We start from the raw sequence: 24,302 nt of genomic DNA, 5'->3' as shown, positions 1-24,302 counted from the left end.
AATAACCCTCTCTTATTTTTAAAGATATCTCCAAAAACTCCCTATATATTTAAAAAATAATTTTAATTCCTTATAAATATTTGATATTATATTATATTATATTTATTAGATTTTATTTATATTTATATTTATATTTATATTTATATTTATATTTATATTTATATATTTATATTTATATTTATTTATATATATTTATATTATATTTATATTTATATTTAATATTTATATTTATATTATTTTAATTATATTATATTATAATATGTTATATTTATATTTATATTTATATTTATATTTATATTTATATTTATATTATATTTATATTTATATTTAATTTATATTTATATTTAATTATAGTATATTATATTTATACTTATATTTATATTTATATTTATATATTTATATATATTTATATTATATTATATTTATATTTAGATTTATTATAATTATATTTAGATTTATATTTATATTTATATTTATATTTATATTTATATTATATTTATATTTATATTATATTTATATTTATATTTATATTTATATTATATTTATATTTATATTTATATTTATATTTATATTATATTTATATTTATATTTATATTTATATTATATTTATATTTATATTTATATTTATATTTATATTTATATTTATATTATTTATTTATATTATATTTATATTTATATTTATATTTATATTTATATTTATATTTATATTTATATTTATATTTATATTTATATTTATATTTATATTTATATTTATATTTATATTTATATTTATATTTATATTTATATTTATATTTATATTTATATTTATATTTATATTATATTTATATTTATATTTATATTATATTTATATTTATATTTATATTTATATTTATATTATATTATATTTATTTATATTTATATTTATATTTATATTTATATTTATATGTATATTTATATTTATTTATTTTTTTATTTTATTTATTTATTTATTTTTTTTTTTTGTATTATAAGGTTCATTTTATTATTTTTTTTTTGTTACCAATTTTTTATTTTCTAAATCTTTTTACTTTATGATCCAATAGTATTTTGCCCAGAGATTTATTACCTCTACCTCCACCTTTCCTTGGAAATATCCTAGCCCAGGGTCTTCTCATCTAGTTTTAACAAATTAGCACATGATCTGTTTTCATTGTAACTCCTTTTTTCAACAGTCCAAGAACACCAACTCAACAAGAACAACAAAAGAAACCCTTAATGATTCATGGTTAGCACATAAACGCCTTAGGCTATGTGTAGTCTTTTTAAATTAAATACTCCAAGGATTACAGAGACATAGGGAAGAGGAAAAGGCCAAAGAAGGATAACATATAAAGCTGGCATTCTTACAAGAATCTCATTAAAATGGACATTAATCTTTTGAAATTTATACTGAAATTTTCAAGAAGACTCCCATAACCCTTTAAAATTTTGAGAAAAAAAAGATCTTCCATTGTTGTTCATGCAAGTAAATTAACAATATTTTTTTTTTGTTATTCAGAATTCAAAAGAAATGCTCTTGAAAACAAAATGCTAAAAATGATATATTTGTATGACCAAATACAGAGCAGCAAAATATCGAAAGAAAAATTAAAAAACGCCATTCAAGCCAGCCAAGGGTTAGGCAATCGGCCGCTGACTCCTTGCCACCGCATTTTTTATTATTGCTTCTCAAAGTTGCATATTTTTTCTGGTGCTGATGGCGGTGGTTTGCATGTCTCACAATCAAAGAAAATTTATGCTTTTTAATATACCATCTATGGACAGACCTACAAACAAACATACACATGGGCTCACATATGTACATATATTCTCATACACCCAATTCAAGGTCAGGCACAAGTGCATTGTTGCAAAAGTTTTGAGTGCAACAATAATGTAAGAGCTTTCATACCACATTATGACCAAGTTGAAAATATTACCAATCGCCAACAAAAAAAAAATAAAAGACAACAAAAAATGAAGTGATGCTTCGCCAGTTTTGGTGTGGCATTTTACCTTGCAGCCATGACTTGCCGTGGTATTTCTTCTTAAATTAAGTGAAAAGTTTTGTTAAGGCTGTGGACGACTATGGAAGAGCAGTAAATAGCAATTTCCGTTTAATTTTTAAAAATTCTTAATTTGAAATTTTAGGTAAATAAAAGTATCTCTAAAAGCATATGAACATTAAAATTGATTTTTATTACTTTTAATGAGTGTTTTAATTTTTTTAGAACCCAATTTTAATGATTTTTTTTATATAAATAAGTGGAAATATTGTTTGAAAAATTAGAAGAAAAAGTCCGTCTAAAATTGTAAAAAATTTAGTTATAGGCAAAATTTGAATATCAATTTTTCGAGTTGATTTTTTGCAGAATTTAAATAATTTATTTTAAATCTTGCATTTTAAGAGTTGTTGATTCAGATAGCTTTTGGACGGATAGAAATATTTTCATAATTTTTTCTAAAATGTTTGGTTTAGGAATATGGCAATCCTCATAATGTAATATCCTGATTTTTAATATTTCGAGATCTCCGGTCTTCATTTTCAACCAAATCTGCTTAAATATTACTATTCGAGTTATCTGGATAGATTTTCTTTCTTCCATATAACCCACCTTTACAAAAAGGCAAAAACTTTAAAAAATGTTGCAACACTGATACAAATTTGATTGAAAACAAGTTTGCCGGTCGGTTTTGCCGACAGCCAATATTCGATTATTTAAATATATTTTGACTTCTGTTATGAATATTCAAATTGTTGGACCTCTATGGAGCGAGTTCGGAAGGAACGGGCCAATATTGTCCATTTCGTATGGAGAGATAAAAAAAACTATAACAAAGTCAAACGCCACATTTACATTTTCTTTTTTTTTTTTAAATTTTATTGAAATAGCATCAAATTTAAGAATAAGTTTGAATTTGTTCGAATTGGTCACCTTTGGCTCAAATTATGGCCTTAATACGGCCGATGAAACCGTCACACGCTGTCCTAATGTTCTGCGGTATTTTAGCCCATTCCCGGCGAAGCGCTTGCTTGAGGTGATCGACACTTTGGCATTTTTAAGTGTCAACCTTGCTTTTCAAAGTACTCCGGACACAATAGTCCACGGATTGGTATCTGGAGATTTTGGTGGGCATTGTCCGCTGGAGTGCGATAGTGCTGATTCCTCTTAGAATGCCCACGGTCTGCGGCCAAAATGTTTACGTGCCCAAGGCTTTAATACACCCTCAAGAATATTTTCGCGATAATATTTGGCATTTATTCTGATGCCACGGTCGATTAATACGAGCGGAAAGCGACCATCGGCTATTATGGTGGCCCACATAATCACCATGGCTGGCGCTTGAGTTCTGGTGGCCAACCGAAAGTGCACATTTTCAGCTGACCTCTTTGGCAAGTAAACACGATCATTTTGTTTGTTTACAAACTGCTGGACAACGAATGTTTTCTCATCGGAGAAAGCAAAATTCGGCAGTTCACCACTTTCGGCCAAGCAAAGCTACTCTTTTGCTCTTTTGAGTCTATTTTCTTTCTTTCGCAATATTGCGATGTGTTTAGCTCACGAGCAATTTTTCGACACGGGTTTCGATCAAGTCGCTACTTTACTTTTCGAACCATTTCTGCTGATGTTGTTTTTTTTTTTTTTCCGTCCACTTTCTTGACGTCGGGTTTCGCTACCAGTATCATGGTAACGAGCGATGGTACGAGACTCAAAATATTTATTCACATTTAAATGCTGGAGTGCTCTGACGATAGCCACTTGTGGTTTCCCAATCAAATATAAAGGAATCACAGGCTTGAATTCCATCACGAACAATTTTTTTTTTTCTGGAAAATTCTCACCAAAATGCTTTTGAACGCTTGTAAACAATATAATGAGCTATTGCTGGAATAATTTTAACAGCTGTCGATCGAATGGCTTAAAATTGACAGCAGTCTGAAGTTGGTTGCATTTTTTTCATCTCACCCTGTATACCCCTCTATAGCCATATATCTGAGGGTATTATTGCAAGATGTTAGTTACATTTTTTTTTCTAATGTTATCCTTTAATCTCTCGAAGATGCGAAAATAAGGTATTTTGTTGATAATACCTAGAATGTTTTAATGTTCATATATTTACAACTTAGCTCATTATAAAACTCGGTTTTTAACGACTATTTTATTAAGGCTTAAAACAATAAAAAAAATTAATTTATTTTTGTCACCAACCTGGTCATGAACTTTAAATACCCCTCTGCCAACTGATTGCCAATTTTATGCAGAATTCAAAAAAAGTTAATATTTATTATTAAGGTCTAAGATATGAACGCAACCTCAAACGTGGCAAAAAGGATTCAAGACCCAACTCCTCATTGAATACAAAATTTTTATTTATGACCAATGAAGGTTTTTTTTTTTTTTTTTGCAAAAGATATAATAAAATTACATTTATTTAGTGCATCGAACATGCAGCGAACTTTTAATTTCTTTAAAAGGCCACCAACCGCAAACGCACAATCGAAAAACAACAACAACAGCGAAAAACCTGAAAGAATTTTTTTCTTCCAATTTTTAAAGCTGAGGATCAGCTACAGACTCACTCTACAGATTCACTTTTAGTATTTTTATTTCACAAAAAAAGAAAAACATAATTCATGTCGTCTGCCCGAAATAATACAGCCAAGAAAAAAAGGAACGTGAATGCGAAAAAGACCCTACAAAATCACACAACCTCAAGTAGCGAGCGAGCGAGCGAGTCAAAGAACTTTTATCTTTTGGCACGCATGCGCACAAATTATTTAAACCATATTTTATGGGATTCTTGGGTCGTTGGTTGTTTAACTTTAAGAGGAATTCTCCAAAATCTAATGTTTAATATTCCCCTGATGATGGCGACGATGGTGTGGTCGGGCATCTGGTGAATGCTTATAATCACTCTGCAAATCCTTCAGGCATAAAATCTACCCAGACATTGACCAGAGGTTGGTATTGTTATATCATACCACATCAATGAAGCGTGCGCCCTCAAATAATTCCTGGTTTCCATTTTTTTTATTTTGGGATATTTCGGGCATTCAAGGAAGCAATACCACGATGTGATGTCAAATGACACTCCTTTGGACCAGCAGACGGACAAGACACATGACAAGCAACCAACAATGTTTTCGTTTTCAAAACATTTTCAAAGAGTTGAGATGCTATGCTTGAGTGAGCGAGTGTGTGTGTGTGTGATTATCAAACAATTAAAGTTCTCTTCTCGCATAAGGTGTCCTTTTGAACCCTTTCTTCCTTACATGTATATTTGGTCTGATGCAAAAAGTTCGTTCAACTCCAAGCAAAGAAAAAAGAATCCCAAGTTTAAAGCACACTCTTGGCCACATGCCACACAAAATCCACACCTTATTTGTGTTCTTAAAATCTTCTTAGAATTGGAAGAGGTACTGCTTTAGTTTCCAATTTTTTTCTGTTTTTTAGCTGTTAAAACGATCTTTAATCTCCACCATTCTTTTTTTATTATTCGATATTACCCAATACAAGAGATTCGTGTCATTCTTTATTTAATTTGCATTTTAACAGCAAAGTTCGTGTTCCAAAATAAAACAGGCGAGGTGATGAGATGATGATGATCGGCATATCAATTTCATGAAAATGAGATAAAAGAGAAAAAAATATTGTACCTACCAGGATGGTAAAGGACGAATGGCAATTTCATTTAAATGTGTAGTGACAGATTTGGTATTTTGCGATTTTTATTAGTATTGAGAAATAGGGATTCCAATTTAGGTAAGTTATTTTTTTCTAACGAAAATTCACTGAGGATCGATTTTTTAATGGATTTTTTAATTTCTAGAATCTATTTTTTCCTATAGAAAAATCCTAATTACACTGGACAACACAAAATTTAATTAAGTGGGAAATTCATGAAAGTAGAGCTAAAAAAGAAGACTCGTGTATGGGCGCTTTGAAAGTTTATATCGCAAAGTTACATAAATAGAGGGAGGAATCTTTCGCCCTCTTCTATATTTTTAGAAATTTTAGAATTAACATTACTTGGAATCCGTACATTTTAGGTATATAGTACCTTTAGCAACATTTCAGATAAAAATACGGGGTATATCATTTCATAAGGGTTATAATTATTCCAAATTTTTTCCGTTTGTGTGGGAGGTACTTGATGGAGTGGACCGCTATTGTCTGACACAAATATTAGGATTTGCAATATGGGAGCAAAATCGGATTATCTTTTCTCTCTCTGTGCAGAAAATATATTTTTTGAAAATTTCGATCTTTTGTGTGGGAGATACCAGAAGAAGTGGGCCGGTATTGCCCATCTCCGAACTCGATCTAAGTTTGACAAAAATACCAGAGGGAGTGGACCGATATTGCCCATCTCCGAACTCAGTCTAGGTTTGACAAAAATACTACGATGTACCCAGTTTGGACTAAATTGGATACTCCCTTCGAGAGTTATCGTGCGCGCCAGTCAGCCAGACAGACGGACGAACATCGTTAGATCGACTCCAAATGTTCCGAAATGGATTTGGACCAAAGACCTAGGTTCTAAAACCGTTATTTCCACCCTCTCTGGATATATGTCTGAGGGTATAAAAAAGAAGACACGTGTCCTGACACGGGTCCTATAAAAGTTTACATCACAGTTTTTAGCATTTTAGCCATGAATTTTAATTCTATAGTTTCTTCGGCAATATTGCAGATAAAAATACGAGGAATATTTTGATTGAAAATTTTAACACTCAACCAAGTCAACAAAAGAGTCCTTTTGGTCCTTTATTAAATATGGTCAAAAACTCCTTTGAAACGGCATCATAACAAGCCAAAATATTCTACAAAACATTTTTTCGTAAAATTCTATTATAGGTCCTAGAAGACGTGAAGGGTCTAAATCATACCTAAACGCCAGGAATCCAAATATATTAGAAACACATTTTAGGGTTAAAGCCGTACTTTATGTGAGTTTGTGCTAAAATCTCATACAAATCAACATTTCACAAGGATGACGTCAAAGACAAAATTATCCTACATCAAATGTCAGTCACCAAAGAAAATAAATCTCTATATCCACTACATATCCCAAAAAAAAATATTCGTATCCATGTTCCGAGAAACCCTCGGAAATATTTCGTTTTTTATTAATTTTTCCCCGGAGTATTTTCGATTTAACGCCAGAAATTTGCATAAAATTTCATTTTAGGTGGAAGGTGTCCAAAAAAGTAATATTCTACACAAAATTTCACAATACAGGGTGAGATAAAAAACGCCATATTTTTTACACGTTTTTTTTTTTTTTTAATTTAATTAAATGAAAGCAAAAAATGTCGGAAATAGCATCAAATTTTCGAATAAGTTTAGATTTATTCGAATTGGTCATCTTTGGTAAAAATTATGGCCTTCAAACGGCCTATAAAACCGTCACACGCTGCCCGAAGTTTGCTCTGCGTTATTTTGGCCCATTCCCTGCGAAGCGCTTGCTTGGGGTGATCGACACTTTGATATTTTTTAGTGTCAAGTTTGCTTTCCAAAATACTCCAGACACAATAGTCCAACGGATTGATATCCGGAGATTTTGGTGGCTGGAAATGAGCGGGAACCTCATTTTGTAACCATTCTTTTTGAGAAAATATTCGGCATTTCCTTTGATGCCACGGTCGATTAATACGAGCGGAGAGCGACCATCGGCTGTTATGACGGCCCACACCATCACCATGGTCGGCGCTTGAGTTCTGGTGGCCAACCGAAGGTTCACATTTTCAGCTGACCTCTTTGGCAAGTAAACACGATCATTTTGTTTGTTTACCAGCTGTTAGACAACGAATGATTTCTCATTGGAGAAAACCAATTTCGGCAGTTCACCACTTTCGGCCCAGCGAAGCAACTCTTTAGCTCTTTCGAGTCTAATTTCTTTCCATTGCGGTGTAAGTTCTTGCACTTTTTGAAATTTCATGGCTTTACCCCGAGCTCATTTTTCAATATTTGCCGAATGGAATATTGCGATATGTTCAGCTCATGAGCCATTTTTCGGGCACTGCGACGCGGGTTTCGATCAAGTCGCCTCTTTACTTTTCGAATCATTTCTGCTGATGTTGCTATTTTCTTCCGTCCACTTCCTTGTTGTCGGGCTACGTTACCAGTATCACTGTAACGAGCGATGGTACGAGACACAAAAGATTTATTCACATTTACTGCTGGACAATGAATGTTTTCTCATCGGAGAAAACCAAATTCGGCAGTTCACCATTTTCGGCCAAGCGAAGCAACTCTTTAGATCTTTTGAGTCTATTTTCATTCTTTCTTAAGTTCTTGCACTTTTTGAAATTTCAATGCCTGTACACCGAGCTCATTTTTCAAAATTTGTCGAATGGAATATTGCGATATGTTCAGCTCACGAGCCATTTTTCGGCCACGGCGACGCGAATTGCTTTACTTCTTTACTTTTCGAACCATTTCTGCTGATGTTGCTGATTTCTTCCGTCCACTTCCTTGATGTCGGGCTACGCTACAAGTATCACGGTAACGAGCGATAGAACGAGACACAAAAGATTTATTTACATTTAAATGCTGGAGTGCTCTAATGATAGCCACTTGTGGTTTTCCCGCAAAATGTAAAGAAATCACACTATCACGCTTGAATTCCATCACGAATAACTTTTTTTTCTGAAAAATATACCATGAAAAAATATAATCAAATTTGAAAATGTCACGGCGGCCCGTTTTTAAATCAAACCCCCAAAAGAGTTCTGGGTCCTTTGGCCAAATGTTGCTAAGGCAGATTTCGATCATCATTCAATACGTCATTTCTTGGTATATTAAACTTTTATAAAAATTATTCATCGAATTTTTAATTGCTTATTATTTAAAAATTAAATTCAAATATTTCTTTTTTTCCAAATCTAATCACGTCAGCCAAACACGTCCACAATTTCACCAAATGTGTGACGTAGATTGTGCTCTGATTGTTTATTTATGATATCAATCTGTTTTAATTACAATAGGCACCTTGTCTTTTCAGTTTTTTTTTTTCTTCTGATTTTTGGCAAACGTATTTAAATTGCGTGTGGCATTGGACACAATGTTTATTGAAACAATTAAACATATTTTTCACATAAACAAAAGGGGGAGAGCCAGCAAAAAAACGCCAATTAAACACGTTTTGTTAAATGAAATGAAACAAATCAAGTGTTTCGTTTAAAAATAGATCGAATCAACGGTAGTTTTTCATGTTTCGTTTTTGATTTTAATTGAGCGAAACACTTAAATTAATGATTTTCGAAACATGAACAAATGTTTCAATTTTGAAAAAAATAATCTGGCTATTTATGGAAATTATGTTTTAAAGGTATATTGGAATATTTTGATTTTTTATTGTGGATTTTTTTATTTTCCCACACTTAATGATTTGTTAATTATGGTATTTAAGTTTCAAATACATATTTAAACAATTTTAAAATTTTTTTTGACATTTTTTTTAAATTAAAAATATTTAAAATTTTGGAATTTTTTTTATTTACTATTATTTTTATTTTATTATATTATATCTATTTTACACCCACCATTCTATTCTATTCTATTCTATTAAATTTGTCATTCCGTTTGTAACTCCTTGAAATATCTATAATAGACCCTGCTAAGTATATATACTCTGGATCAGCGTAAAATTCTAAGACGATCTAGCGATGTCCGTCTGTCTGTCCGTTTATCCATCTGTCACGCTACCTTTTGAACAAATTGAGATAGAAGGCTAAAATTTTGCGTACATACATAGCTTACCAGTAAGCAGGTTAAGTTCCTAAATGGGCCATGTCGGTCCACGTTTTCTTATAGTCCCCACATAACGGTACCTCCCGATATTCGGAATTTTCATGATTTCAGCGACATTATTCACCGGAATTATTAAACAAATTTTGTATTTGAAATTCGTAATGGGTACAACAGCTAGTGACAGAAAATTGTCTATGCAGGTGTACGTCGTCGTATAGCCTCAATATAACGGTACCACCCAATATTCGGTATTTTGATGGTTTTAGCGTCATTATTCACCGAATTGTTTCAAATTACGTATTTAGAGTTCGTAATGGGAACTACAGTCTGTGACAGAAAATTGTCTATGCAGGTCGAGGTCTTCGTATAGGCCCCATATATCAGTACCTCCCTATATTCCGTATTTTGACGATTTTAGGTACAATACTCATCGAAATAGTTTGAGATGCCGTATTTGAAGATCGTAATGGATGATACAGCCTATGGCAGAAAATTGTCTGTGCAGGTCCACGTTTTCTTATAGCCCACACATAACGGTACCTCCCGATATTCGGTATTTTGATGATTTTAGCGACATTATTCATCGGAATTATTAAACAAATTTTGTATTTGAAATTCGTAATGGGTACTACAGTCTGTGACAGAAAATTGTCTGTGCAGGTCCACGTTTTCTTATAGCCCACACATATCGGTACCTCCCGATATTCGGTATTTTGTTAATTTTGGCGACATTATTCACCGGAATTGTTTCAAATTGGGTGTTTGAAGTTCGTAATGGATACTACAGCTTATGACAGAAAATTGTTTGTGCAGGTTCACATCTTCGTATAGCCCCAATAGAACGGTACCTCCCGATATTCGGTATGTTGATGATTTTAGGTACATTATTTACCGTTTATTTCAAGTTTCGAATTTTAATATGGTAATGGCTTATGACAAACAATGCCTATGCAGGTCCACGTCGTATAGACCCCAATATAACGGCTATTTTCAGTATTTTTTTGATTTAAACAGAATTTTTATTTTTTGAAAATTTCCAAATTCCAAATTATTTAAAAAAAATAACTTTAAAATTGGTAGTTTTCTTTTGAGTACACCTTCGTCATAGTGAATTTTAAACATTTTCTATAATTATTTTTATAATTTTTAAAAATTTTAATATTTTTTTACTATACCTTACAATTAAAAGTTCATTAATCTCTGTGTGTGCATTTTCGAAAAAAAAAACTTAAATAAGAAAAAAATGGTTTTCAAACCAGACCCATGAGAACATGTTGTAAATTTTACCACAAATTGCGTGTGTGTTGTGACACATAGACACTACAATATGTTTTGATAATAACAACAATTTTCTTGCCGTCGTCGAGGTCTCTCCGAGTTTTTGAATGAAAAGCTATTTTCCTAAGATGGATTTATATTATTGGCCTTCTTGCTGCTGCTGCTGCTCCCATTGATAAAAGTGGCAGGTAATTGTCATTTGAAAATGTTAGCTTATATCTAATTTCAAAATTAAGGCGAACAATAAGGCGTCGCCAGACAATCGCATCAACACCGTCATGGCCTGGAGTGGTCGGGACTAGACAAATACTCATTTGTCTTGCTGTACGCCTTAGTTTTGTTTTCAATTGATCTGTTCTCAAAAACACAGAAACGTAGTTGCAAATATTTTTGGGATTTCATTATTTCATTACTTTGGGAAACTCCCTGGAATGGAAAAGCGAGAACGACACTGGCATATATATTTTTTTATTTTTCCTCTTCTCCCATAAATTTCCGCAAATGTTGAAGTTTCTGTTGAATTTTCATTTTTTGGTGTCGATTTAAGAGTCGTAATGAAAAAAAAGCTATGCATTGGTAAAGTAATTTACAATTTTTTTCCTTTGAAAATGTCTAGAACTTGATTTCCTACCTACAGTATTGAATTTGCAAATACAAATTGTATTTGGCAAATTCTGTTTAAATGCAGGCACACATACATTGATAGGTACAAACCTAGAGCAAAGAACCTCATTACAAGAGTTGCAGTACTGAATGATTTAGAGATTTCAAATTTCAATCGTATTTTCCAATTTTATTAGTCTTCGGAATCCTATCTTTGTCGTATCCCCCACATCGAAGAGGTCATATCTATAACCATAATTTGTCCATGTGTTTTTGGTTCTCGGTATTCACGTTTCTCATTGCCTTATTTTGTAAAAAAAGCAAAAATCGTATTTTTTTATTTATATATTTTTAATTAAATACAAATTATATATACGAATATAAAAATCCATTACATTTTACTAGACCCAAAATACGTATTTAATTTGTTGTATTTTTGTTTGTATTTTTGCTGGATATTATACATATTATACATACACCGCATACGTATGTAACCAGTCATTTATTTGTGTATGTATATATCTTGAAGTCTGATATGCAAATACACTTTACTATACGAATTGCCATTAATTGTATTTTTGCATTTATTGCGTGGTTTCATCTGGTTTTCCAGTATTGTGTTTTTGTTGCTGTTTTTGTATTTTTTGGATAGAAGTGTTTTTGGGCTGATTTTTTTGTTGTTGCTGTTGCTTTTTTGTTTTCCTCATTTTAGCCCAATAATAATATCGGACGCCACATCGTCCATCGTGCCAAAGGAAATCCAGTCTATAATTTTTCATTCAGTTCTGATTCTCACATGGCATCGCAACGTTTTCTTCTCAATCATTTTCTTAGTGTCATTCGAAAATTCTTCATCTCCTCCCATAAGAGGTGGCCTCAGTTGTTCATTAAATTCAATTGCTTTGTGAAGAAGCGTCGATCCTTGTTGTTATTACGTTTACGTTTATATTTTCGCAGAATTGTAAAATTCTTGTGGCATTTTTTGGAAGGCCATAAAATCTGGCTGCTGATGATGTTAAAAACAAAAGGTGTGTTTTGGTGTGAATGGTCCTAGAAAATAATTAAAGATAAATAGAGAAAAGAGACATTACATATAAATAAAAAATTAATTTTCAAAATTTTTATTAACTCAAAAAAAATACTCATACTTAAAAATATCCAAATGTTAATTACTTCAAGATATATTAAAAATTTATTAAAAAAATATATATTAGGATTTTTTAATTAATTAGAAAAATAATCTAAATTGTGGCACTTGTGAATTACGTTAAGAACAGGAGAAACATTACATTAAAAAATAAACATGATGAATATTAAAAAAAAAAACTTTATAAAATTTTTAATAATTCAAAAAATAACAACTTATAAAAAATTAATGGATTTTTATTAATTAAAAAAAAATACCAACAATTTATAAATAAATATTCGGGTATTTAATTAATTAGAAAAATAATCTCAATTGTAGCACTTGTGGATCACGTTAAAAATGGAATAAACATGATGAAAATATTATAAAGAAAAAGTTTTCAAATTAAAAAAAAAATCCAAAGAAAATGAATTTTAAAACAAGTTATAAAAAATATTTAGATTTTTATTATTTCAAAAAAATCGTAAACATCTATAAAGTAAATTAAGAAAAGTAATCTGAATTGTGGTACTTGTTAAAAACGGAAGTTTTGTTAGTGTGAGTGTGTGTGAATGGTCTTAAAAAATAATTTAAAAAAAGAGAAACTTCAGTTTTTCAGTAAAAAATTAAAAAAATAATATTCAGATCTTTATTTAACAAAAAAAATTAAAAAAAAAATTTTTAAATAAAATATTTATATTGTTTTAATTAGATTAAAAAAATACATAAAATATAAATAAAAGTTATTGAAAAATCTAGGGAAAAATAGGGAAAACATATGATTTAACACATAAATTTTAAAATTTTCAAATTGCTGAGGAAAGAATTAAAAAGATTGTTAAAAAATTAACAAAATAATATTTTTGAAACATTTTGAGAAAAAAGTGATTTTTCACCTCTACTTTAAAAAAAAACATATTTTTAACGAAAAAAATTAATTATTTTTCTGATATTCTATCTATATTATATCAATTTAAAAGCCCAAATATTCCTAAAATTATTTTTTTTTTTTAACTGTTTTGAATGATATTTTGTTGGTTTCGGGAAAATTGATACTTTGAGAGGACTTTTGTTTAAAACAGCGATTCTTGCATTTTATTTTTTTTTTTTTTTTGCTTTATTTGAAAGTTCTGTCCTATCCCTGCAGCTCTACCTTATTAAAAATTAGCTACAGAAAATTTTAAAAAAAATCTACTATGAGATTCTACATTATACCCTCCACCGTCCGTTTTAGCTTCCGAACGAAATGAAGTAGATTGCAACAATTTTTTCTCAAGTGTATATTATGTCTGCAGAACAGTTGGTATTGAAAATGGGCCATGTGGGTCTACGTTTTGGTATAGCCCGATATTAGGTATTTTGATGATTGTAGCGACATTATTCAGCGGAATTGTTTCAAATTTGGAATTTTGAGTTCGTAACGAATGACACAGCCTATGACAGAAAATTGTCTATGCAAGTCTACGTCTTCATTTAGTCCCATATAACGGTACCTCCCGATATTCGGTACTTTGATGATTTTAGCGACATTGTTCACCAGAATTGTTTCAAATTTGGTATTTGAAGTTCGTAATGGGTACTACAGTCTATGACAGAAAATTGTCTGTGCAGGTCCACGTCTTCATATAGCCCCAATATAACGATACCTCCCTATATTCGCAATATTGATGATTCTAGTTACATTATTCACCGAATATTTGTATTCAAGTTTCGCATTTCAATATTGTTATGGTTTGTGACAAAAGTTGCCCATGCAGGTCCACGTCGTCGTGTAGACCCTAATATAACGGCTACATTCGGTGTTTTTAAAATTTTACCAGAATTTTTAACGGATTTTATTTTTTTATTTTTTTATTTTTTTTTGAAAATTGCCAAAATCTTTCCAAATGGTGGAGGGTATTCAAAGATCGGCCCGGACGAACTTATATCTTTATATGTCTGCAGAACAGTTGGTATTGAAAATGGGCCATGTGGGTCTACGTTTTGGTATAGCCCGATATTAGGTATTTTGATGATTTTAGCGACATTATTCAGCGGAATTGTTTCAAATTTGGAATTTTGAGTTCGTAACGAATGACACAGCCTATGACAGAAAATTGTCTATGCAAGTCTACGTCTTCATTTAGTCCCATATAACGGTACCTCCCGATATTCGGTACTTTGATGATTTTAGCGACATTGTTCACCAGAATTGTTTCAAATTTGGTATTTGAAGTTCGTAATGGGTACTACAGTCTATGACAGAAAATTGTCTGTGCAGGTCCACGTCTTCATATAGCCCCAATATAACGATACCTCCCTATATTCGCAATATTGATGATTCTAGTTACATTATTCACCGAATATTTGTATTCAAGTTTCGCATTTCAATATTGTAATGGTTTGTGACAAAAGTTGCCCATGCAGGTCCACGACGTCGTGTAGACCCTAATATACGGCTTCATTAGTATTTTCAAGATTTTAATAGATTTTTAAGGGATTTTATTTTTTTTGAAAATTGTTAAATTTGTACCAAATGGTGGAGGGTATTCAAAGTTCGGCCCGGCCTAACTTACAGCTTTTTTACTTGTTTTTTTTTTTTTGGTATCGGGAAAATTTATACTTTGAAAATGCTTATTTTTTAATCGATTTTAAGGTCTTAATAATTCTTTGTTTCATTTGAGAGTTTTGTTCCAGCCCTGCTTTTCGACCTTATTAAGAAATTAGAAAAAACATTAAATTTTTTTTTTTTTTAAATTATAAATTTTTCTAATAATACTGTCTTTTCTTGAGAACAGAAATACAAATAATTGAAAAAAAAAAAAAAAAACACTAAAATTTCAGAAATCTGATAGCATCCTTCTGTGATTAGCTATATCGAAAATTGTATCCATGTTCAGTATCTAGAAACTCAGATAAGAAATTTTGACAAATTTCTAAAAACTTCTGTATAGATCGAGATATGATCTCCTATAGTAAATTCTTAAAAAAGGTTCAGGGTTTTAATTTGGGGGTAGTTAAATACAGCAGCATCTGACGAAAATTTGTTATTCCAAAGAAATATTTTAAAATTTGACTTTAGAGTAGAAATTAAAAATATTTTTTTTTACGAATATCACACGGTTGATATGGCAATACCTGTAAATGCTAGGGGTTTTTTTTAATATATATATATTTTTTTTATTGATCATATAATAATTATTACAATTCATTATTTCAATAGTTCCACGAAGCTATTATAGGCATTTTAATATATAAAATATACAAATGAAGCTATATCTCGATTTCAACAGACGAATGGACAAACAGGTGAACCTAGCTAAATACACAACTTTATGCTAATAAAAAAAAGATTGGGGTATCAGACCAATATTTCAAGGTGTTGCAAGCAATGGAGCACTATTTTTATTTTTTTTTTTTCAAGTTGCGAATCAATAAATTGTCTTCTCCAAAATTGTATAATTCTAAAAAAATTTATTTTCCTAAAAATGTCAAAAACATAATAATTTAAATATTTTATTTCATTGCAGATCATCAATTTCCCATTGACCTGACCAATGTTGCCAAGGATCATACCAATTTGGAAAATGATCAATTGCAGTCGCTGTACAGGCGTTTGTGTATCCTAAATCGTTGTGCCAATATGCGAGTGGATCAATCGCACAAAGCACAGACACCACAGGTGAGATTTCTTTTTAGCACCTTTGAAGTTTTCCACTAAATTGCAACTTTCCTCCCTCTTCCCCCTTCCAGAAAGAAGATTCGGACGATGAAAACTTTGCCCTTAGTGAAAACTGGACATTCCAACCCCACATACGTCGCTGGTCGCGTATTGGTGAAATGGGTCTTGAAATACCTCCCGCCGCAAAATTATCCACCTGTGAAAAAACCGAATCCTCATCAAAAGAATCCAGTCCCGATAGATTCGAGGATGATTCTTATGATGTCACCGGTGGCCCTCTGTCCTTAGTTTTACCCGGTACCTATACAGATGATTCAGCCGATCCGGCTGCGAATGACAGTACGGATGTTAACGCCAGTCCATTGCGTCGCACGGGTAGTGAGCGTTTGAAGGATGGTGCTAAAGCCATACTCAGGAGAGTGGAATCGATAAAGTCGAGAAGAAGAAAACGCCAGGGCATTGTTTTGAGTGGTCCCCAGGCATTGGATTTGTCGCAATTGGGTCAGAGATCTAGTATGCGTAAGCCAGATGCTGTATACTCGACACCACCTTCACCCTCAGCCGTCAGTCCCATGCATACGTTCAACAAGGCTCCCATATTTGGCAATGAACTCAAGGTACCCTCACAAAGTGATAACTTCTTGAGTCCGAATAGGGCAAGTCCCAAGCGAACACCCACCACACCACGTTCCATGCGCACCAGCCCCTTGCATTTCTTTACCAACACCATGCCACATGTTAAGGAGGGCAAATCCGATGACTCATCATCGTATTATAGCGATAGCCAGGAATCCACGTCAGCGGTGAATAAGATGAGCGTACGTAAGACACCCTCAAAGGCTCGCCGATTTCTGCAAAGAACGGGGAAGGTCGATGATATTGGGGCGCATTCAGACTCCGAATGTCATCAGGGTAGAAAGCTATTGATCAAGGATGCCAATGCCAACACCACAGAGGTTAAGTCCAAGAAACTCTCAAGAGGTGGTTCCCTTAATCTGGGCAGAGATGGTAAGAAACGTGAGGGCTTTCGATCGGCCAGTTTCCGTTCACGGTCTACCACACGCAAAGAACCCAAGGTGGAGGTAGAAGTGGAACCCATTAAGAAAAGTGCTCCTGTCGTACGGTGGCACAGTTTCCAACTGGAAGAACGACCCCACATGATATTCCGCAAATGTTTTGCCCAGAAAAATGATCCTCATTCCAATGAACATGGCATACCCTTTGCGGCCATGTCAGCCGGTCAATTGCAAATGATACGCAAATTGGCATTGGTCACACTGACGGGCTATATGGAACGTTATTGTCCCACTCACCGTTCGGGCTGGAATTGGGAGTTGCCAAAATTCATAAAGAAAATCAAAATGCCCGACTACAAGGATAAAAAGGTGTTTGGTGTTCCACTGTTACTGATTTTACAACGCAGCGGCCAAACTCTGCCCATTGCAGTGAGGGCCGCCTTCCGTTGGCTGCAGCTCAATGCTCTCGATCAAATTGGCCTGTTCCGCAAGAGTGGTGTTAAATCGAGGATTTTAAAACTCAAAGAACTCATTGAATACTCAGAGACCACAGCTGAATGCATGGATGTTTTCGATACTCAACAGGCCTACGATGTGGCCGATATGTTGAAACAGTATTTCCGTGATTTGCCAGAGTCATTGTTGACCACCAAAATGTCGGAGACTTTTGCGGCCATATTTCAACGTAAGTTTTAATAAAACATAGTAGATAATGGGAGTCGAATAGGTGATAATTCAAAAATTTCTTTTTAGATTTACCCACCGAAGTGCGTTTGGATGCTGTGCAATCTGCCGTCCTTTTATTGCCCGATGAAAATCGTGAAATCCTCTATGCTCTCTTGGAGTTCTTGACCCTGGTGGCTGCCAATTCGCAATATAATCAAATGACCGCCAATAATTTAGCTGTCTGTTTGGCCCCCTCCCTGTTCCATAGCAGTATATCAACTGGTAGCAATTCGGTGACAGCCTCACCGCGCCGCAAGGCCAAAGGTTCCGGTGTCCCGGATGCCAAGGAACTGTTCGAAGCCAAGGCTTCTCACGAGTGTTTGGCATTTATGATACAAAACTATAAACAAATATTTACCGCACCCAAAGAGAAGTTGGCCAAGTGTAAATTTGGCTACATGGAAGAATCTAAACCACTGCCCCTGGAAGCCTTGGGTGAGGGTATGCAATTTCACAATTGGCGTGGCTATTTGTATGAGAGTACAAGTGCCACCATTAAGGAGGGTAGAGAAAAGTAAGTGGGGCATATTTTTTGAGATTTAAGTGAAGTGTTTATTAATTTTCTCTAACTCCCTTTCAGATCACGCGGCTGGATTACCACCACATCCATAAATGACAGCAACGTTGAGATTGCCTATAAAAAAGTGGGTGATGGCCATCCACTGAGATTATGGCGTTGCATTACGGAAATTGAAGGACCACCCAAAGATGTTTTGGATTATATAATAAGACAACGTGCCTCATGGGATCCAAATTTGTTACAAAGTCAAACCATTAAGAAATTCGATGATTGTACGGAAATATTCCAATATGCCATTGATGGCCAACAGTGTACAGATTTTTGTGTATTAAGGTAGTGGTTGTAGACATTTCTCTATTCTTTTGGAAAGTAATAATTGTTTGGTTGTGTTTTTAGATCTTGGCGTACTGATTTACCCCGTGGTGCTTGTGTGATTGTTGAAACCTCCATTGATCATGCAAAAGCCAAACCCATGTTTAATGCAGTACGTGGTGTGGTATTGGCCTCAAGATATTTGATAGAACCCTGTGGCAGCGGTCGTTCAAGGGTTATGCATTTGGCAAGAGTTGATGTAAAGTAAGTCAGATTTCAAATGTAATTTAATTTAAAAAGTAAACAAGTAAAAAAGCTGTAAGTTTGGCTGGGCCGAACTTTGAATACCCTCCACCATTTGGAACGAATTTGACAATTTAAAAAAAAAATAAAATCCGTTAAAATTTATGTTAAAATCTTAAAAATACCAAATGTAGCAGTCATATTAGGGTCTAAACGACGACGTGGAACTGCAAAGGCAACTAAAATGCGGACCTGCACAGACAATTTACAGTCTTAGGCTGTAGTATCCATTACAAACTTCAAATACCAAATTTAAAATAATTCCGATGAATCATGTCGCTATAATCATAGAAATACGGAATATCGGGAGGTATCGTTATATAGGGGCTATACGAAGACATGAACCTGCACAGACAATTTTCTGTCTTAGACTGTAGTATCCATTACGAACTTCAAATACCAAATTTAAAACAATTCCGGTGAATTATGTCGCTAAAATCACCAAAACACCGAATATCGGGAGGTACCGTTATATGGGGGCTATACCAAAACGTGGACCTACATGGCTCATTTTTAATACCAAAAATCCTGCAGACATAGTATACATTTGAAAAAAATTTTTTAAGTCTACTACATTTCGTTCGGAACCTAGAATGATTTCCACAGACGGACGGACCGACATAGAATTTTATACTGATCAAGAATATATATACTTTATGGGTTCTAAAATGTATATTTCGAGGTGTTGCAAATGGAATGACAAACTTAATATACCCTCCATACTAGGGTGGAGGGTATAAACATAAATCTGGTTCGAAATATGAATTCTACGCTAAGCTCGCTTTTGTATCAGAATGTTTTATAAAAAATATCCATCATGGCCAGATATCTCCATTGTGGAAACTTTTCCCCTTCGATGATATTTTAACAAGCTACATCAAACATGAGGATATACCCATTCTGGAAACTTTTCTCCTCAGATGGTATTTTAACCATCCATAAATGACGGCAATGTTGAGGGGATAAATCACAAATATTGTTTTTTCTTTTTTTAATTTTATCCAAAGTGATAAAATAATAATATTGAAATTTTTTTATATAAAACTTTATTATAACCTAATTAATTTCCCATTTCTTTTCAGGGGCAAAACTCCAGAATGGTATAATAAAAGTTATGGGCATATTGCATCGCATTTCTTAACTAGAATACGTTTGGCATTTAAAAACGTTGCTGAAGGTCCTGAAAGTAAAGTGTAATGGCTGAAGTAATAACAATGCTCTGGCATAGTAAATTAAGAAAACAAACTGATATCTCAGTTATGTGGATCTCCTCCCGAAACAAAAAGTGAAAAAAAAAACAGAAAAAAGGATTATACATCACAAACCAAGAAGAAACAACAATCCTGCAAACTGAGAGTATAATCAAAAAACCATGATTATAAGCTGTACCTCCTCCCTCCCGCCTCACACAAAACAGAAGAAACAAAAAGTAAACCAAAAGTACTGATTTTATTTTGGATTTGACAAAATATTATATATTACTACAAATATATAGGTGTATAGGAAATATACATACATATTTATAGTTATGTTATATGCAAATATATATACAAAAAAAGAGAAATTATATAGTAAAAGTAATTGTCGCAAAATTTTAAGAAATATTTTTTTGACAACAAAAACAAAAAGGCATTTATAAAATGTTGAAGATACAATGTACACATCCAATTGTTATACCCTTAAATGTTATACAATAACTGTTATAAAAGTAATCACACACACACACAATAAGAAAAACAAGTAATTATAAGGGTCCAGGAATTCTTAAAACAAGGGCGGTCTGTAATAGAACCCCCAAAAAAACTAACTTTCCAAAAATTATTTTTTTTTTACATTATTGACATACATAAATTTACATAACGCATGGAGGGAATTCGACCCAGGACGAATTTACTTCTTTTGGAATTTTTTTGATTTGTTTTGGAAAATAATGCTTGAACTGTGCTTCACACACACACCATAAGAAAAGCAAGTAATTATAAGGGTCCAGGAATTCTTAAAATAAGGGGGGGTATATAAAAAACCCCCCAAAAAACCTAACTTTCCAAAAATTATTTTTTTTTTTTACATTATTGACAACATATATAAATGTACCTAGCGCATAGATGGAATTTGGCCCAGGACAAGTTTACTAGGTTTGAAATCTATCCTTCGGTTTAAAATCTATCCTGGTTTGAAGAATTACTCCATAATTTCAAAAAAAAAAGGAAACCTGCGACCAAAATTCAAATACCTTGATTTTCCTTGCTCTTTTGACCGTTAAAATATTGCAATAAGTTTCGATCGAGCGATTTATTCTGTAAGGAATAGGCTGTTAGATAAAAAGAACCATAATGTCTTGAGAGCTATATTTGGCTTTAGTTAAAGTTGATGGACCCATAGGAAATTCCTCAGGAGTATAAGAATGATTTTGTAAATATTTTAAAGGGTCACTGTTTTATATTGGGGTTTTTTTTTTTGTTGAAGAAATAGAGAAATAAAAAAATATGGCCTTCCGTGACTGAATTTTTCTGATCAGCATTTTTCATATAAAAAGTTAAATCCAGGCAATAGTGGTCCATTAGATTAAAAAATAAAAAAATGTACCCTTGTTTTTGACAAGATACCTCAAAAGCTGATCAAGGGATTACTTTTAAATGCCCAGAAGTAGATGTGAGACCTTTAGTGAGACCCACATGCGTTATGAACAATAAAATGAATTTTATTTAATTTTCCTTTTTTACTTCTTTTTGTAAATAATTTTCTATATTAAGTTTATTTTTTTTTTCATTTCAAAATGTGTAAAAAACTTCTTTTGTATTACCTTAAAATCTATTTTTATTGCAACTATTTTTAAACTTATTAATTATATTTTTCCAAAAAAAAAAAAAACAATAATTCTGTATTATATTTAAAACACATCTATATTTAATTATAAAAAAAAAATATTTAAAAGAAATACTCAGTAACTGAAATATCACAAAAACTATCAACTTAATTTATCAAAGTTCTATGTAAAATTGTAAACAAAAAATATCCAAACCAGAAAGCCTTATATTAAGTTTAAAATATTTTCTTATTTTTTACATGTAATATAACCTTACAAAATTCTTCTACTTTAAGTCCCGCAGAATCATAAAAGAATGGAAAACTTGTAAAGCAATTAGTAATTAGCAAGAAAAACAGAAAGAGGAAAAACAAAAAAGAAAAACAACCACTAAAATTGTGTAAAGGAATTAAATACTAGTCAAATTTTTTTGTTTGTTTGTAATTTTTTTTTTAAGTTTAAGAAAAACAAACAAAACTCTGTAAACTTTATTCTACAACAATACAAGAAACAAACAAAAGCACACAACACACCCCCTTTATTATATACAAATATATAATTATCAACAACTAACACGAAACTATGTAATATATTACTAACCTTAATTCTCCTCCCTTTTTCCCGGGTAATTGTTAAGACTAATATTCAAACAACCAAACATAATAATAATAATAATAATAATGATAATGGTAACTCCAAATGGACAAAAAATACAAACAAACAGAGCTTGTATTGGTTTCAGTAACAAAACAGATTCAATGTTTCAAAAATATTAAAAAAAAAGAAATATATTCAACAAAAATGTATACAAAAAAAAAAAAAACATGTGTTTTATTTACGAAATATTCGTGGAAGGCCAGGTTGTCAGTTAGAGCAGCTATAATTCTTGACAGTTTTCGTTGACTAAGGATTATAAAGAGTCCATAGCTAAATTATGTCATTCACCTTTTTTTAGAATGATTAAATAAATGTTATCTTATCCTTCCCACTTTTGGAGCAATAAACCGCAAGTATTATTTATTTGTTTTAAATGTCGTGTTGTGTTTAATTAACTTGCCACATTCCTATAGCGTTGTTTTAAAAAGTTATTTGAAAGATTCACAATCGGCCTATTACGGTTGTCGTCGTCGTGGCAAAATGAAGTTGAGGTGACAATAACGGTATCAGGGTTGTCGATAGCGATGAATGATTGATATAATCATTGTCGATACAACAGTCGACGTGAAGTTAGAGAATATCTGTCGCCGTAAAAAATTGTGGCAACATTGTATTTTTAGTCGACTTTGATATTTTAACCATTTTGTATTTGACATTTGACCATGAAAATAACAATAGCAAGATAATTTGGAGATATTGAAGTCATTTCCGTCACTGGTCTGCTAAGATCCTAGCGCTAAAAAAACTCAATTCTGTGGCCAATTGAGACAACTCTAGTTTATTAAAAACTCTTTGACTTTTTCGAATTTTTTTTCTAAAGGTAGGTATTTTTACCCTGATTCCGGGAAACCATTGCTATGATTCTTCACATTTTTCACTCGAAAGCCTTTGAAGATATGTACCTATCCAACAAGTGGTAACTTGACTACTTACAACAACTGTTTAATTTAGAAAACTTTAGTTCGCGTAGCCGGTTGGAAATCTGAGAGTGTCAGCTATAATTTGGCATTAATTTTGTTGACCTCCATAAAGGTCCTTTTTCGACTTTTGGGGGGTTTTTATAAATAATCTAGGTCTAAAAAATCTATAATTTGACTATAACTTCCGAACCGCTTTAAATAACGCAACCAAGTGACCACTTTTTGGACAGGTATTTTCATAAGCGGTACCTATATTGTATATATTGGGTATGTGGATCCGGGTCTAGGCCGAATCTTGTGCCTGGACTTTCGGGTCAAAAATAGTTTTCCGGAATCAGGGTAGAAATACCTATCACTTTAAGCACATATTTTATACTTTAAGCACATATTTTATACTCTATATAGGTCCACGATATCGTACCTTATATAACGGTACCTCCCATATTCGGTACTTTGATGGGTTTTAGCCACATTTTTCAATGAATTTGTCTGGAACCTGGTGTATGAAGTTCTTAATAGATATATAGGCCCCATATACAGGTATACCAAATGTTCGGTATTTTCATGATTTTGGTCAAAATTTTTGTAGAATATTCCGAATTGTCTTGTATTAGCTCAA

General features: G+C 32.3%; 1 protein-coding gene across 3 annotated transcripts in view; it reads left to right on the top strand.

Annotated features, from left to right (window-relative positions):
• Positions 1-22,468, top strand: part of LOC101898609 (stAR-related lipid transfer protein 13) — a 277,625-nt gene extending 255,157 nt beyond the window's left edge. For all 3 annotated transcript variants that reach the window (XM_059119355.1, XM_059119354.1, XM_059119356.1), the window contains 6 exons: positions 16,272-16,423; positions 16,495-18,124; positions 18,193-18,679; positions 18,746-19,018; positions 19,082-19,261; positions 20,383-22,468. In XM_059119355.1, coding sequence (XP_058975338.1) covers positions 16,272-16,423; positions 16,495-18,124; positions 18,193-18,679; positions 18,746-19,018; positions 19,082-19,261; positions 20,383-20,497 — 2,837 coding nt within the window. In that variant the 3' untranslated portion in view covers positions 20,498-22,468. The remainder of the gene's footprint in view (positions 1-16,271; positions 16,424-16,494; positions 18,125-18,192; positions 18,680-18,745; positions 19,019-19,081; positions 19,262-20,382) is intronic.
• The last annotated feature ends 1,834 nt before the right edge of the window (positions 22,469-24,302 follow it).

The sequence above is a fragment of the Musca domestica genome, unplaced genomic scaffold (assembly GCF_030504385.1).
Source record: "Musca domestica strain aabys unplaced genomic scaffold, Musca_domestica.polishedcontigs.V.1.1 143, whole genome shotgun sequence".
Taxonomy (NCBI): domain Eukaryota; kingdom Metazoa; phylum Arthropoda; class Insecta; order Diptera; family Muscidae; genus Musca; species Musca domestica.
The sequence above is the reverse complement of the archived record's forward strand: the minus strand, read 5'-3'. Positions and strand labels throughout refer to the sequence as shown.